Source organism: Cupressus sempervirens, chromosome 3 (genome assembly GCF_028749045.1).
Source record: "Cupressus sempervirens isolate cs-2001-9-10 chromosome 3, ASM2874904v1, whole genome shotgun sequence".
Lineage (NCBI taxonomy): Eukaryota > Viridiplantae > Streptophyta > Pinopsida > Cupressales > Cupressaceae > Cupressus > Cupressus sempervirens.
In genome coordinates this window covers 1,121,228,589-1,121,246,065 of record NC_143120.1, presented here as the reverse complement: position 1 = coordinate 1,121,246,065, position 17,477 = coordinate 1,121,228,589, and the positions used below count along the sequence as shown (strand labels likewise).

At 38.9% G+C, this 17,477-nt stretch overlaps 1 protein-coding gene across 3 annotated transcripts in view; it reads right to left on the bottom strand.

Moving 5' to 3' along the window:
- LOC149570742 (yacP-like NYN domain protein) overlaps positions 1-17,477 on the bottom strand; it is a 423,912-nt gene that overhangs the window by 116,704 nt on the left and 289,731 nt on the right. For all 3 annotated transcript variants that reach the window (XM_089823260.1, XM_089823261.1, XM_089823258.1), the window contains exon 8: positions 16,359-16,397. In XM_089823260.1, the coding sequence (XP_089679386.1) occupies positions 16,359-16,397 (39 nt within the window). The remainder of the gene's footprint in view (positions 1-16,358; positions 16,398-17,477) is intronic.

The window sequence follows — 17,477 nt, the reverse complement described above, 5'->3', positions numbered from 1 at the left end:
GATAAAAAATGAGATAGAGATTTCATGCAAAGTGTTTGACGAAATGTCAAACCGTTAATCTTATGAAGAAAAATTGACGTTTAATTAAGCTATCACCTGTTGAGGGTTACTACTATGGTATTAGAGCAATTTTCTGCCATCTCGTGGGATAGGAAAATATTTTTTATTTCAGATTTATTGTTGTTTGTTTACCGTATGGGGTAAATAGATTAATGCACACAAACAATAGACAAGAATAGTAGTACTCCTTTTATTATTCGCATATTTGCCGAAGAGATTACATAGTGCTTTCAATGATGATTGCAACCATCTCGGATGGTGTACATATACTTCCCGGATAACTTTCTCGAAGGGGCCTATCGACTACATAACAATTACCGACGACATCAACCTGTCAGCTACACAATATTTACTCACGACATCAACTTGTCGGCTACACAATATTTACTGACGACATCATCCCCCCCAAAAGGAAAAGTTGTCTCCGGACAACAATTACAAAATATCTGAGACAGATTAACTAACTAACTACAACAAGATAGATTTGTTTCTGCCACACCACTTTCATATTCGTCCTGTGCCTACAACACATTGGTCTCCAAACCACATTGCATTTATAGCCTCTACTAACACAATACTGTCTCCTTAGCTAACCTTGATAGCCACTCGTGCTGCTTTCTCTGCTTCCAACTCCTAGGTACACTGAGCCAAGTGTCGTCATACTGCCTTCAACTGGATAATCAGCTCCTCTCGAGCTCTCTATGCATCCACCAAGACAACCTCACGTCCACACATACTCCAAGTGCCTCAAAACGTATCACTCTCGAAAGGCTTGCTCTGTTGTTCCCTCCACCTTTGGTACACAGACACTCCATGCCTATAGTAGCTCTAAGTCTCATCAACTAGTCACACTTCTCACTCATTATGTCGTTCATCATGGATACCTGCGGAAAGGAGATATCAGATGCCCTACTTGATCCCATAAGTCTGCTCTTAACTAAATCCATTAGGCATCACCACAGTCCCTCTTGGATGTCTATTTTCTTCAATCCCCTATCTTTTGATGTCTCAGCGAACACTTCCTATTCCACTTCAGCCATGTCTCCACATACTAGTTTGATCAAAAACATTTTTACCTCCTTGGAAATCTTCTTAAGTTGAACCTTCTTGCCCTACGGCCTTGGTATGCCAAACACCCATGTGAAACTACCAGGTCTTTTCCCAAGTACTGAAATGTGCTCTTCCGAGAGCCCCTTCCATAAGTCTCAATCATGACATGCAAGAAACCCTCGTATTCCCATTCCACTTGTGCCCTTTTGATGCTGGCTTTTACTCGGTATCTGTCCTGAGTTTCCTGCCACCACTTTCTACAGTCCATACCACTCAATCCTTCAAATGCTATATTTTGTGGTGTGATCTTAGTGGTTGCAGGTTCCTGTGCCTTACGCTTTTGCTTGCTGTTGCTACTGGTGCCTTTACTTTGTTTACGTGTCGTCGACATTTTATGCCCTTCTCAGCTGTAGATTTTTCCAATGCTCTTTTCCACTTTCTCTTACCTAGAGAGTCCATTTATTTTTTTATTTGGTTAGGTCACTTCTCTCTTTGTACGAACCAACTGCTCTACAAATTTCTTTGCTTCCCAGGCGGCCGTATGGCCCTATTAGCTGCTCTGCACTAGCCGTATACCACTTGGTTTGCCTTATTGGGTGAATGTCGTATGGTCTAAAATGGTTTCCTTTATGGAGCCGTACATCGTACGACCTTGCTCTGCCTTATGCTTTGTTCTATTTCATCAGACAAGCCCTCCATCGTACAGTGGTGCAACTACCATCATATCCAACTCCAATTCACCAAATACAGTTAGGGCTAGGGTTCCTAGCGATGGAATGTACCGTAGCGCTGCTCAATCATTTCATCTAGGATAGGAATGAGTGATACGAATGCTCCTGCTTGATATGAATTGAGTGTTTGAAGGATACATGATAATTTGTGAATTCAGAGCCCCGCCCCCCCATACAGTGTTTTCATAGAATAAATTATCAATAAAACAAGGGGGCCGTATGGTGTTTACATACCATACGGATATTGTACGCGGAATGTAAACTCCATAAGGTAAAATTTGTACGGTCCATATACTGAAAGCACTGTTTCTGTTTTCCTACAGTACTCTTCCACTTGCTGAAGATGCCGTACGGTTTTTGTAGCTGAAAATCCAATGGAGTTGATGCGTCCCTCCACCCCTTCAATTTCCCTATGCTGCAAGGTTTCCTCGGTCTGATTGGCCATACAGCGACCCATTGTCCATTATTGTCGTACAATGGTTTTATAAGCACAAGCTACGCTTTGATTGTATGGTGTTTTTTAAGATTATAAGTCCTTTTTTTAAAGTCTGTATGGTGGAAAAACACAACCTTAACTGCTTTTCCATAAGGGTATGAGAGTCTTTAGAAAGGCCGTACGACGATTTGAAACCGCCATACGGTGCCTTCTAGCGCAACTTAAGTTACCATATGGCAACCATGCGGAGACTATTCCTCTTCTTTTTCTTTTTTTTCAATTTTCTTTTATTGTTTTGTTTTTTTTTTTCCACAAAAATTCTACTGCTCCCTAATATTCGTTGATGACGGAACACGTCACGCTTGATATATTTTCAATTTCGAACTGTTCACTGTTTCCAGAATTTCCTACCCGTCCAATGTCCACAACTTTATTGCTCCGTTATCACCTACTTCTCGGATTTGGTATGGCCCGACCCATTTGACTTTTAAACTTGCACGGTTTGATTCCATTTCGTCCATCATACTTCAATACTAGCTGGCCTGGTTGGAACTTGTTCAATTTCAGGTGTTTATCATGCCACGCTTTGCGCCTATTCTGCGTCACCTCCATGGACCATTGTCCCAATAGCCGCTTCTCTTCGAGTTTGTTCACTTTTAAAAAAAAAAAGTCTCCGTACAGTAACTTAAGTTGGGCTGGAAGGCACCGTACAGCAGTTTCAAATTGCTGTACAGCCTTTCTAAAGACTCATAACCGTACGAAAAAGTAGTGAAGGTTGTGCTTTTCCCCCGTACGAACTTTAAAAAATGGACTTATAATCTTAAAAAACATTGTATGGTCAAAGCATAGCTTATGCTTATAAAACCATCGTATGGCAATAATGGGCAATGGGTCACTGTATGGCCAACCAGACCAAGGAAACGTTGCAGCGTACGGAAATTAAAGGGGTGGAGGGACGCATCAACTCGATTGGATTTCAGCTACAGAAACCGTACAACATCTTCAACAGGTGGAAGAGTATTGTCAAAAACAGAAACAGTGCTTTCAATATATGGACTGTACCGATTTCACCTTATGGAGTTTACATTGCATGTACAGTATCCATATGGTATGTAAACACCGTACGGCCCCCTTGTTTTATTGATAATTTATTCTATGAAAACACCGTACAGGGGGGGCTCTGAATTCACAAATTATCATATATCCTTCAAACACCCGATTCATATCAATCAGGAGCATTCATATCACTCATTCCTATCCTAGATGAAATGATTGATCAGCGCTATGGTACATTCCACTACTAGGAACCCTAGCTCTGACTGTATTTGGTGAATTGGAGTTGGATATGACGGTAGTTGCACCACTATACGGCGGAGTGCTTGTCTAATGAAATAAAAAAAAGCATAAGGCAGAGCAAGGCCAAACGATGTATGGCTCGATAAAGCAAACCATCTGAGACTGTACGACATTCACCCAGTAAGGCAAATCAAGTGGTATATGGCTAGTGCAAAGCAACTAATAGGGTCGTACGGCCGCCTGGGAAGCAAAGAAATTTGTAGAGCAGTTGGTTCGTACGAAGAGAGAAGTGACCTAACCAAATAAAAGAATAAATGGAGTCTGTAGGAAAGAGAAAGTGGAAAAGAGCATTGGAAGAATCTACATCTGAGAAGGGCATAAAAATGTCGACTACACGTAACCAAAGTGAAGGCACTAGCAGCAGTAGGAAGCAGAAGCATAAGGCACAAGCACTTGCAACCACTGAGATCACACCACAAAATATAGCATTTGAAGGATTGAGCGGTATGGATTGTAGAAAGTGGTAGCAGGAAACTCAGGACAGTCACCTAGTAAAAGCCAGCATCAAAAGGGCACAAGTTGAATGGGCAATTCGAATGCCTATTTTTTGCATTTGAGAATACGAGGGTTTCCTGCGTGTCATGATTGAGACTTATGGCAGGGGCTCTCAGAAGAGCACATTTCAGTACTTGGGAAAAGACCTGGTAGTTTCATTCAAAGCAACGGATTTCATGCAAATGTTTGGCATACCAAGGCCGTCGGGCAAGAAGGTTCAGCCTAAGAAAATTTCCAAGGAGGTAAAAATGTTTTTGATCAGATTGGTATGTGGAGACATGGCTGAAGCAGAACAAGAAGTGTTCGCTGAGACATCAAAATGTAGGGGATTGAAGAAAACAGACATCTAGGAGGGACCGTGGTGATGCTTGATGGATTTAGTTAAGAGTAGACTTACGAGATCAAGTAGGGCATCTAATATCTCCTTTTTGTAGGTATCCATGATGAACAACGTAATGAATAGGAAGGTGCATGATCGGGCATCTTATATGCCATAGGTCTCTTCCTCAATGCTACAGCGTGGATGATTCCAGAGGATAGGCTGGAGGCAAGACCTAGACCATTAGCTCCCGGGGAACCTCCTATCATGTAGTGGAAACACTTAGACTCAGCTATTGGGCAAAAGGGCTTTGCAGGACAAAAGAGACCCTAGCTAGATACAGGAGGTGATACAGACAGTGGCCGACAGGAGACATCTTCCAAGGAGAACAACATGGGAGAGGAGGAAGAAGAAGACGATGACGAAGAGGTTGAGATTGTCACAGCCACTCCCTTGTTATTTCCATGCCTAACACTATCTGCCACTTCCTGTTTGGTTCGAGCGGGTTTGCACATGACTCATATACTAGGGTTTGGATAGACACGGCAACCGATAGTGATGACTGCAACACCCCAGCAATTGGTTACAGTAGCAGCACCCTAGCAGCACGGGGTAAGGCCTCCCTCAGTCCAACTAGGAGTTGGGTTTGCCATGGGATTTGCATGGGTGACAACACTTGTCAGCCGAGAGAGCATGCCAGCTCTTGTTGAAGCACTTCTGGTAGCAGAAACCATGGCACCTACAGAAGAACAACCAGCACCAAAATCTGTGGCACCTACAGTAGAGAGTGTGCCAGAGAAGGGAGAGGAGACTGCCATGGAGGTACCCGACTTACCAGTACCAGAGATAGCAGAGAGCCAGAGTATGTCTGGTGTGCACTTGGATGTAGTACGGTCGGATGCAAAACTCTTAGCATCACCTAAGCGTGATAGGGAGAGTAGAACTCAGAGGTTGAGTACGTATTTGAGTACGCGGTTCCATCGTACTCCAGTCCCTCGGATGGCCTATATGCAAACACCAACACGGGACGACATCCGGAGGAAGACACTCAACAGGCACAGGTAGTGGAGCCAGTTCAGGATGTGAGATCGTCGCATAGTGTTGTTGAGCATATGGCGGAAGCGATAGAGACGGCTATGGGTGTACAGCAGGAACATCCAGTAGTGCAGGAGACAGGGATGAGAGAGGCATTTCTTGTTGATGTAGCAGCTCTGGCGTCTTGGGCTCGCTAGGTGTTAGCTTCAACAGAGACTCAGGCATTGGACTCAGTTGTGAAGGAGCTGGAGGGAATCATCTTTTATGAGATTGGGATGCCCAATTGCCTTTACATTTTGTTTTGAGGAGCAGGGATGGCTGAATGTGGAGACTGCAGAGATGCGGTAAGATTGGGCTAGGATGAGAGATCCTAGTATGGAGAGCCGAGTAGAGGCTTTGATTCATGAGGTAGTGAAGTTATACAGGGAGGCGTATTACACTCTTCGAAGGAGCCAAATAGATCAGGTAGTAACTGAGAGGGCTCAGGAGGAGTCAATTGCCAAGTTGGCCTTAGAGATGGCAGCCTGGGAATGCAAGAGGGCAGCCCTATTAGACAAACAAAGTCAGCTACAGAAGTTCGCAGTAGAAAAGGAACAGTTGGCAGCTGAAAAGGAACAAGTGGCAGCAGGAAAAGAGAAAGAGTTGGGGAAAATTGCAGAAATGATGCAATCAGCTCTAGAGCTTCAGATGGAGGTAGAAGCAAAACTGAGGGTTAGGAAAGAGCAAGTCTACAAGCTATGGGCGGAGCTGAACGAGTTGAGAGCATGGACGACCACTATGCCAAGGACACATCCCTCTGTTTAGCATTTATGTATTGATGTACTTTGGTTATTTTGAGTTTTGTTTAATTGTCGTCAGGAGATGACTTTTCTTTTTGGGGGGGATGATGTCGGCAAAATTGTAAAACAGCCGATGGGCCCCTTCGAGAAGATTCTTGTTATGTAGCCGACAGCCCTTTAGTGATTGTTATGTAGCCGACAGACCCCTTTGGAAAGGTTCTTCGAGAAGTATATATACACCATTCGGGATCATTGTAATTATCATCATAAGCATTATGTAATCTCTTTGGCATATGCGAATAATAAAAGGAGTACTGTCGTTCTTGTCTATTGTCTGTGTGCATTAATCTATTTACCCCATATGCGGTATACATTGTTTGCAGAGTGACCAGCACTCTAGCTTTTTCTAGCGATGCATAGATACCAGAGGCCTAGTAGTTTCCAGAGTTGGTAGAGTAGTGAGGAAGATGGTAGGAAATTAAATGCCTTGAGGGAGAGTATGGAGAAACTTAAGCTTCATCAGTAGAGGTTGGCAGAGAGCTTGTTGAATGCAAAGACGATTGAGAGAGCTGCAAGGTATATGGTTTCCGCCTTTAGAGGGTCAGTGAGAAGGAGGCTTGAGTTTTTCCCGATAGGTGTCCATGATGCAAATGTACCTATATTTAGTACGGTACCTACTAGTCCTTTCTATAGTATTGATGATGGACTTATTTCATAGGGACATGTGGTTGTGTCAATGGCAGCAATGGATAGCGGTGTTGAGCTTTAGTAGGTTGAAGCTCCCAGAGTTGTTGCTACAATTAGTGTAGAGACAGTTGATGTCATTGTTACTACTGATATTTCACACTCTCTTGAAGAGGGAATTATTATTGGAGATTTGTATGTGAGTTGTCATAGTGTTACTCCAGTTCAAGAGGCAGTTGCTTCCTCAAGTGGGACCGATGCATGTATGGAGTCACCCAGTTGTGATGTTGGTGATTTGGGTGATACAACGAAGTTAGTAGATGCAGGTTCATGCTCTAGCATTAGAGATTCATAAGTTGACATTGAGTTATGTGTGCAGAGTCAGGTGTCCGTAGTTAAGGCTTTATTAGGAGATGTGGATGCAAATAATATGAACACATCTAATGATACATTTGATGATGCTATGAGCTGCACCAAGTATGATATCCTTTGCCAAGTATTAGCTGATGACTCCAAGGAGGTTTTGGATGGGTCCCAGGATCAATGTTTACAGGATCTATCTTTTGAGGTGGAAGCTGAGACGTGTGGGGATATTGATATTGTGAGGGCTTCCATTTCTTCAGATGAGGAGTTGATTGAGGTACATAGTAGTTCTATCTCGGATGCAAAGTTATGTGAGTTTGATAGCACACATGCAGTGGGTAATCTCATGGTGGGCAGTTCTGATTCTGTTTCCTATCACAGAGTAGTTAGTGACACAGGGAGCTTGCATTGGAGTCAGGGATTACAAAGGCATCATGCGACCAGTTAATTGAAGGTGAGAGATAGTGACATTGCTTCAACTCTTGAGCATTATGATGTTATCCGTCAGATGCTAGCTACATATGGTTGGGGTGCTCCTATGTTAGATGAGTACAGTGATAGTAGTCTTTCCCTAGCAGAGATTCATGCTCTTCGAGAGGCTGCCAAGATCTTGAAGCATAGTTACTCTCAATTAGTTGCTGACAGGGATTACCCTCTGGAGTGGGGTAGCACCTGTTATGAGACATTGTTAGGGAAAGAGGAGGTAGCTAAGCTCACCCAGGAGCTTGAGGTGACTATGGGCTCTCTTCAATATACTCAGTTGGCTCTTCAAGAGTCACAGTCACAGTTGGATGAGGTTATCGTGGAGTTAGAGTGGGTACAGTCAACACTAGCGCTAGAGCCTGTTCAATTACATATTGTGGTTGGTGGTGAGTTTGCTTCCACGGTTGGGGATGAGGGACGCGATGATGTGGCCAACACATCCATCTAGCATATGAGTGTAGTAGGTACAAAGGAGGTAAGAGCATCAAGGGAGATGAGCTCTCATGGTGATTTGCTTCCTTCTGCCAGAAGCAAATCTATTTCTTCATTTCATATAGTTGGTACCATTAGACAGATGGCAGTTCCAAATTTTCAGAGGGATTAGTTGTGGGACGCAACGGAACAGGTTGATGCTTCCACATATAATTTCTACTACACAGAGTCTTTCACGGAGTGTCTTTTAGAGAATTTGGATGTGCAGGAGGATTCGTACAGAGTGTCTAAGGGTACTCTCATCCGAGGCTCTCATAACATTCAAAAGTTGGTGGGAAAGATTGTAGAGACTTGGTCTACTATGCTTCCTCACAGGGATTTCAAGGTTGGGTTTGTTGAGAGGATTGCCCAGGATCCTGCTCGACCAATAGTTTAGAGTTAGAGATTGGAGCCATCTTCTGATTCGCAAACTAATACTGAGAGCCCTTGACAAAGATTGGTAGTTTTTATCGACATTACGTTGTGAGGAGTGCTCATCACTTTTATTTTGACCCATAGGTAGAGGATTTGGTTTCACACCAGTGTAGGTTGGCTCCAATTTCATACCATCCATTATGCGATGGGTTAGCACCATCATTTGTGGATGTGATTGATAGCTGCAAATTAGACCCCTTGCAGTATCTACACACCCAGGATAGTTTAGTAGAGGTAGTTGGTGTAGTGTTTAAGGTACCTATGGTTGTTACTATCTCCATCGTGCAATTGGGTGTGAGTATCAGTTTGATGGGGACTCAGGTGTGGATAGAGTTGGTATTTCAGTTGGGTTGAGTTTTGATGTGATGTTGCCATCCTCAAACTCTAGAGTTGGTTTTCAAATGATTCTAATATTGATGTCAATTATTTGCATACTAGTGCTACAGGAGTTGTTTGTACACAACTTGGATAGTACGCAGTTCTACGCATGGGATCCAGGTGATCTATGATGTTCATTTTGCTTCGAAATTGCTTGAGAACAAGCAATCTTAGGGAGGGAAGAGTGTCCCCATTTTTGTAATTATCAGAGTTTGAGAGATTAGCCTATTATTATGATCCTCGTAGGCTAACTATTGTGCATTGAGGATCTTCTGAGGAAGTGGCTTGGCTTGGGATGGTCCTATGTTCTCCACAACTCAATTAGTTACAGGTTGGTCTTCGTTTGGCTCAAATAAGACTTCATTTGGGCTTAGTTTTGTGTAATTACTATTTGTTGTAAGTTGGGTTTGATTGAGATGGACCCTTTCTAATTTTGAAAAGTGCATTTGGTCATATGGAGAAAAATTAGGACTGACTCCTATTTTAGAAGGCATATTTAAATGAGTATTTTGGGAGTTATAATATTTTTAGTAGCCAAATTATTATTAAATCATTAAATGACTTATTATAAAGTTATAATTTAACTTTATATTATCACTTAACTTGAGGGTTGAATCATCATTGGAAGGGGCTGTTTATTTCATTAATACTATGCCTAAGTCAAGTATTACATGTTGTCAAAAGAGTTAAGCTAGAAAGTTTCAAGAGTTGAGTTCTTTTGAGAAACTTTCATAATTTCAGAATTTGAGTTCTTTTGGAAACTTTTGTCAACAAAAGCATTATAAATATGAGCTCATTTTGTTGGGAAAAAGCATGCTTGGATATTTTCTTTTTTTTTTATGCCTTTGTGGCCTTTTCTGAGGTTCTAAAGTTTGTGCTTGCTGAAGTATAAGGGTTTGTTCTAAGGATTTCTTATCCACTACTAAAGTGTAGTGGAAGATTGTTTGAAATTGGTAGTGCAAATTGCTACTGAAGTATAGCAATTTGATTTGTCTTCTCAACTGCATTAACTGTGCAAGAGGAGAAGATGTTTGTGAGTGAATTGGGCTAATTCGAAAGGGTTTGGAGATAGAAATTATAAGTTGCAGACCTGTGTTTTCCTTTGGAATTTGATGTTTTCTTTATTGGGGAAGTGTCTATTACATGCTAATTGCGATCTGCCTAAAGTTGGAGGAAGCATACTGTTGTACGTTGTTCCTCATACAAATCTGCTGCAATTTGATATCTACAGCAGTCACCTACAGGTTCTTCATTTAATTGCAAATTTCATGAGTTGAAGTTATGTGTTTCAATCATTGCATGCCAAGTGTTTGTAAAAATGTCTTTTGGCTGTAGATGCACATTTCACAGGCTGAAATCATATGTATGTATTTGAATGGTCAAAAAAGATTGCATTTGTACTTCAACTTCTTTGTTTCTGACATCTAATAACCATTTGCATACGTCTAAACTAAATTTGAACCATTACAAGCAAGCATAAGTAGTCTAAAGATTAAAAACAATCAGATAGAGATTTCATGCAAAGTGTTTGACGAAATGTCAAACCATTAACCTTGCGAAGAAAAACTGATGTTTAATTAAGCTATCCCCTGTTGAGGGTTATTACATATTCCCCCCACAATGTAAAATTTCTACTTATTCCATTTTATGGAGTTTTCAATCACTATTCAATCCCATGACTACTCACATAAAGATCTTTCTTTCTTGAATGCAATCTTATATACTTCTATGATAAATTATGAGGCCTTCATAGGCCATATTATTGGCCATCACTTAGACAATTAGTTTTCTGAATGTAGAGATTGTCTCCCCTCTACAAGCTACACAAGGAGGGGTAGTATGATACTAGTAAATTTTGGTTTTAATCCCAAGTTAAATAATTTGGAGAGCGTATCTTATTTTAAACCTTTTCTGTTATTCAGGCCAGCAGGATGTGCCAAGGGAGAAGCTAAAACAAGAATTGGTATTTTTTAACTCACCAAAGGAGACAAAGCAGCAAGCCTAAAAGATCCCAAAAGTATCCTTTCACTTAACTTCTGTAAATTTTAATTAAAATAATAGATTTTCCTACGCTTTTCTTGTGGTCTTAGAGAATTAGACAGAAGTTGCAAAAGATTTTTTCTTAATTTTTTGCATTTTCTAGATATAAGTAAAACAATAATTTACAACAACAACAAATACTATAATATTTAGTCAACCAAAATAGCTACAAATCATAACAGGCAAGATATGTAATTAGTATGCCAGCAAAAGTGTTTACAAACAAAGAATGATGACGCCAGCTGCAAGAATGGACCAGCCACGCACCAAAAGGGCAGAGATGGCTAACGTAAGCCAACCAACAAATCATGTGCCAGCTGAAAGGCAGCCATATGGCTGCTATAGTCACGCCAAGGCAGCAAAAAGATCCCAACATGCCAAACAAGACCCTTAATGTGCAATGCACAAGCACCCCCAAACGCTGAACTTAACAATCTTTGTCAACTGCTAAACAATGCTACAGAATGCTACTCAAAACATCTATTGGGGTTTGTGTCCCAATAGCCAGGCTCTAGTGTTTGTGTCTCAGTCCTCTAGAATCGCTCCTCAGAGAAAAATCGCAAATACCAAGAATGAAAATGTAAAAGATAATGAAAGAATGAGCCAACATCTCTTTTATCTACCTCTCAAAGCCAATTGAACCCTAAAGGGAGAAATATGTCTTTCCCTTTATTATAAAATGGTATCTTCTCAATCAAAAGGCCTTTATGTATAGGAAAAATACCCCTTGCCTCAAATAACATATCTCTAGGTGCCCAAAGGTCTTCGGATGATGAAAATATGTTATAATAATTCAAGACCTTTCCAACAAGCTATAACACATAGGCCTGCTTGACCAGATGAAACCAAAAATCCCCTTATTTACTCCAATTAGCTATATAAATAGCTTTATTTTAATTTATTTAAACACAGACTAAGGAAATATTTTTAATATTTCCAATATTTCCTTTTATTCAACTAGAAAGCCAAATTCAACTGCAAGGCCAAACCAACCAAATAATCAGTGAACGGGTCCTATCAGCTACTTGTGAAAATGTCAGGCAATGTAGGCCAACTGGCAGTCCCATCCCTAAAAACTAGGGAAGCTCCTAGAAAGTAGGGAATATACCCTATCACCCTGAAACTGAAACCGTATACTAGCCCCAAGGAGCCTCAAATCTAATCATTGCCACAACCCTAAATTTCCCTAAAATTAGGGAATTGCCTCGACTGGCATTGACCATAGAGCCAACTCTGGTCACTAAGTATCCAGTATGAGTCTCTATCCACCACTGCTAGCCTACAAGACTCCAATAATAGGCCAACTCTCATGACTCTGCTAGTCATACTAGAGAGGGGACATGACAAAGCCCCTAGTTATGCATTGGAAAGCAATAGAAAATATGAAGTCAATTTTAAAAAGCTAGCAAAAGAGTTGGCACTAATAGTTAAGTCTCAATTGTATGATGATTAGCTGATCAAGATATGTTAATTTAGTCCTACAATAGATAATATGAAACCATTAACATTGAATAGGCAATCATTTAATGAAGTGGGTCAAAATGATAAAGGAAGAGATAAATATAACATATCCAATATTCTCATCTTGTTAACATTCTCCATATATTATTGTATCGATTCTCATTCTCCCAATAACTATATTGACTAATGCATGTATTTCATTTTGGTATGCAATGTAGATTTTAGTCACTTCTGCCATACCATATCCTTGACATCTCTAGCATTCATTAGACCCAGATACCTCCATTTTTGGTATATGGCTATAGTTTGATATGATATCCATTGTCAACCCCTATATAATTATTTTTAAATTCGATTAGTCTCAAGCTTATGTCAATCATCATCCATGACAAATTCTGAATGTGCCTTCCATAAGTTTGATTTTAGCATCAAATTCTAGCTCTAGATTTTACTATCAAATTTTGGCTTTGGATTTTGAATTTTTTTGAAATTTTGTCAGAGGAATGGTAATGTCCCTGTTTGGGATCTTCTTCAATTCACTCCAAAGCTTCCAGTTAGAAATTGGATTTAAAAGCCCTCTATGGATTTTAACCATGAATCATTGTTTTAAAGATGTTCTACCTTTGTTTATATTCCTCTCAAAATGTATTCACTGTTCCACGTAACAATCATGCATTTTTACTTATTTGAATGGGTGGTCTCTTGGATCCAATCCTTTCCCAATGTGATAATTGCTTCCTGAAAATGGTGTTCAAATATAAACTTGAATAATATTTACTTTTGTACAATTGAAGACACAATCATTAACATCTATTTTCCCTCATTTTGGTAGATGTATAATATTACATTCTTAGTTTATGCGTGGGGTTTGATGGCCACTTTATCCCTTCGCTTAAATCGCATGGGTGCCCTTTTCCTATGTTTCAAGGGGAATTGAAGTCTTATGAATGGTTGAGTCCAATTATGATCAATGGTTGAGTTTAATTCTGATCAATTTCTAGTGCATGATTTTAGGCGTATCTCCATGATAATGTCCATGTATTAAAAAAAATCTCATGAGGATGGTGCTGCTCAATACTTCAAGCAAAAACTCCCGTAATCAGTGATACATGGATATTAATATTGTGGACTTTAGAGACATTGAATTACTCTGAGCAATCATTCTGGTGGTGATGTATTCATAGGCTTACACATGAAACTATTCCATGCAATTGCGTATGTCGTCTCACTGTCTATCATGAAATGTTACCCTTAATACAATATTTGAAGGCCTGACATGATCTCCATTCACGTAGTATGTTCATGGGGTACCTCAAATGGATGGAAAGACTTTGATATTCTATTTTGTGCACTCCTTCCTTGGATTCTCATGGAAGTTGACGTATATTTTCCTTCTCTAAGTGTTCAGTATTCCTTTCTTATTTTATTTATTCGATGTCTTTACTCCTTGAATTCTCCCCAACTGCAAGGTATACATCGAGGGTGGAGATTTATAACCTTCAGTTGATACTGGATGTCGAAGACCCTTCTCTATCTGATGTGTTACAGCTTACAATGATTTGTGTTGCAGATTATCGTGAACCCTCTTTTTGGTTGAATATGCTGACTTGGATACCTTGTGTCTCTAGTGGTTGTAATGATTCAGATGTTGGCTCTTGACTTCAATGTTCAATCTCTTCTCTTGTGTGTTCTCCCTCGTGTTGTGTATACTCAGGCAGATACAAGATAATCTATATATTTCCCTCTTTCTAATATGTTATAGAATATTCGATGCCAACCATGTATAATTTGATTACTCCTTTCTATGAATTTTTCTTCATTTCTATTCTCTCTCACATTTGCATCCTAGCTCTGATACCATGTTTTAAGTAACATAGATTGGTTTCTGCAAATGTAATTATATTGCCATTGTTATAGATATGTTCCAAATGCAGATCCCAATCTCTTATAAATATAAGAGTAGGAGACATGTCTCTATGATTAATCATTATTAGTTAATATATATTAACAATACAATATAACATATGTATTATATATAATATATATGTAAAATAATATAATATATTTATAATATTATGTATATGATATATTATGTCAACATTGTATCTTACAATTAAATCAATCCGACTGTAGCTATAATCTTAACAATTCTCTCCATTTGAAGGCCTCAAGAGCTACCCAATTATTGCACCTTAGGTAAATGATGAAAATGTTGATTTATGGTATCAAAAGTTCCAAAAACCCTTCCAAAATATCCAGTGATTCTAGTAGGCTTGAAGCTCATTTTTATTTCAGATAAGGAATGATAGTAGAGAAATAAATTAGTAAATGATACATTGAGTGTTACTCAGACCCCCATTTGATTTTTTTGAGTATACTACAAGTGTGAGTTTGCACATTGCAAGTCGTTATCTACACTATTGGAATAAGTCTTCCCAAAAATTACTTGATGTTTACTTGTCTATAAGACAACTTTTATTTTTTCCCTTTCTTGGGGAGGTGGGATGGGAGGTTGGGGTGATGTGGTCAGGCAGGCATTGTTTGTTATCATGTTTCAATATTATTGGTTATCAGGATGATGTACTAATTATACACCTGTCATTCTCAGCTAGTTATAGGAATTGGTTGGCTGACTGTTGTGTTCCTATTGACAACTATCGGATCCTATAAAGAAATTGTGTATCGTCAAAGAATACAGTATGAAGTAGATGGATCACCTGTGATCCTTGGCTGATCATCTCTAGTCTTTTTCTCTAATAATTTTGTGTGTGAATAAAGATATATTTTACTCCCATCCCTGGTATGAAATTTCATTTTTATTACTTCATGTATAGAATTTATTGGATATAGAAGCAAATACTAGCTTTATTTATAATTTTATAGAGGGATGACTTAAATATTATTACTTTCTCTAAGTGGGCCAAATAAAAAATTGTTTTTGAACACCTTTGGAGGTTGTTTTAAGTGAGAAAACATAATTGGAATTTAAAAGGGAAAAATATAAAATAAGGACTGGAAAGAGAAGAGGTATCCATTTTGGTTATTGCTATCAAGCCCCTTCTCAAAGATTGAGCATTTTATTCATCTCCACACCAAGGATGAAAACACTCTCAATTTCTTGTCAAATTTGCACTATAAGTTTTCATATTCCAATTCCTACTTGTGGTTGATATTTACCAAGATTGAAATCTCTCTCTCTCTCTCTCTCTCTCTCTCTCTCTCTCTCTCTCTCTCTCCATCCCTCCACACACACACACATAAATATATGTAGATATATGTGTCTATATATAAATTTATATATGTATGTGTGTGTGTGAGGGTAGGGGTATTATATTTAGGGTCAAATTAATTACTGGGAGGAAAACATTTGGATGATAATCATACAAGCATAATGTGATCTCAACTCTTTCTGGATTGTTGTCTGAATGTAATCAGCTGATAAGTACCAACATTAAATATAAAAAGAACTCCATCGTGCATTCTGTACATGACAATTTCATATTTCCATGAAGGCCATGATTGCCAACATATTTTTCTATTTCAGTCTCAATTGCAAATTTCTTGAGCACATTACGTGCAATTACTTTCTAAGAATACTAGTCCTCTTACCTAGATTCCTACAAAATGTGATGAATAGACCCAGTTTAATTTCAATGTTTCAGTAACAACTTGCAGCAATTTAAATCGAAACACATTTTTTAGCACAGATATGAATTATATATTACAAAGGACATTCTTTCCTATCGTTTGAATAAATCCATAAAAACAGTTCATGTTTTTACCTCTTCTATCAAACACTTGCAAGTCCATACATATGCACCCTGAAAAACATCAAATTAGGAAAACTGAACAAAGTTATTTTTACGAAAACTTTAAGGTTTTTAGGTTGCAATAAAACCATCATATAACCCAAAATAAAATAACTTGCCAATGGAGTGATGGAGCCTAATTTAGAAATAAAATTTTAACTGAAACATCACTAGTGAGCTAACCTACAAAATTGAAGTCTCATGGTAAGTTAGTGAAACAGAAATTATTAGAAAAGTAAACTACTTACCGTGGATCATTAATTAGATATAAGTAAAATAAAACTTAACACATCTTGTAATGTCCCCACTTTATCAGTTGTCTGGTTGTGTGACCATTAGCCTTTTATTTATTTTATTTTATTTATCCCACATTGCTTGTGAAAAGTGGTCGACCCTATGAAGTAGGAATAAAGGGAAAGTTTGTGGCTATTGTTAGGCAGGTTGACTATGAGAAGAAATTGGATGCATGAGTTACGGATCTGTTCTTGGCATTAGAAGACGTCTATCCTCTCTTGTGACATTCTAGACGCCATTCCCTTGGGGTTTGGCCTTCGGAATTCATTGCTATTAGCTTCATTAACAGGCAGCTTGGGCGCATTTTCAGTTACAGGCGGATTGGGTGTTTGCTCATACCATTCTCATTTCTTGTCCGATACTTATACCATTGTGGAGGAATGTTTTTATGAAGGTCTTAGACTGATTGAAGGCAATTTTTACTATACCAGCATTGTAGTGCGGCACTATTCATATTACTGTAGCAGCAAGTTGGGAAATCATGACTCGAACATATTATAATGCTAGAGTAATTAGTGAATTGGAAAGTTTGCTATGTATTTGATTTTATTAGCTTGAAAACTAATATTATTTAATAGTAGTTCAATCTTCAGTTTTGCATAAATTCCTTCTTGTTCATGTTATATGGTTTCAAATCTATGCAAAGGCATTAAAATCACTATCAGCAGTCGTTTCAGTTTTTTGGGCATTTCTTAGTGCCCATTACAGTGGTATCAGAGCTATAAGTCTTGCCATCCTGTGGAGGTCTTATAGGGAATTTGGAACAGTTGGATAGAGGGAAAAGTGTTTGACAAAATG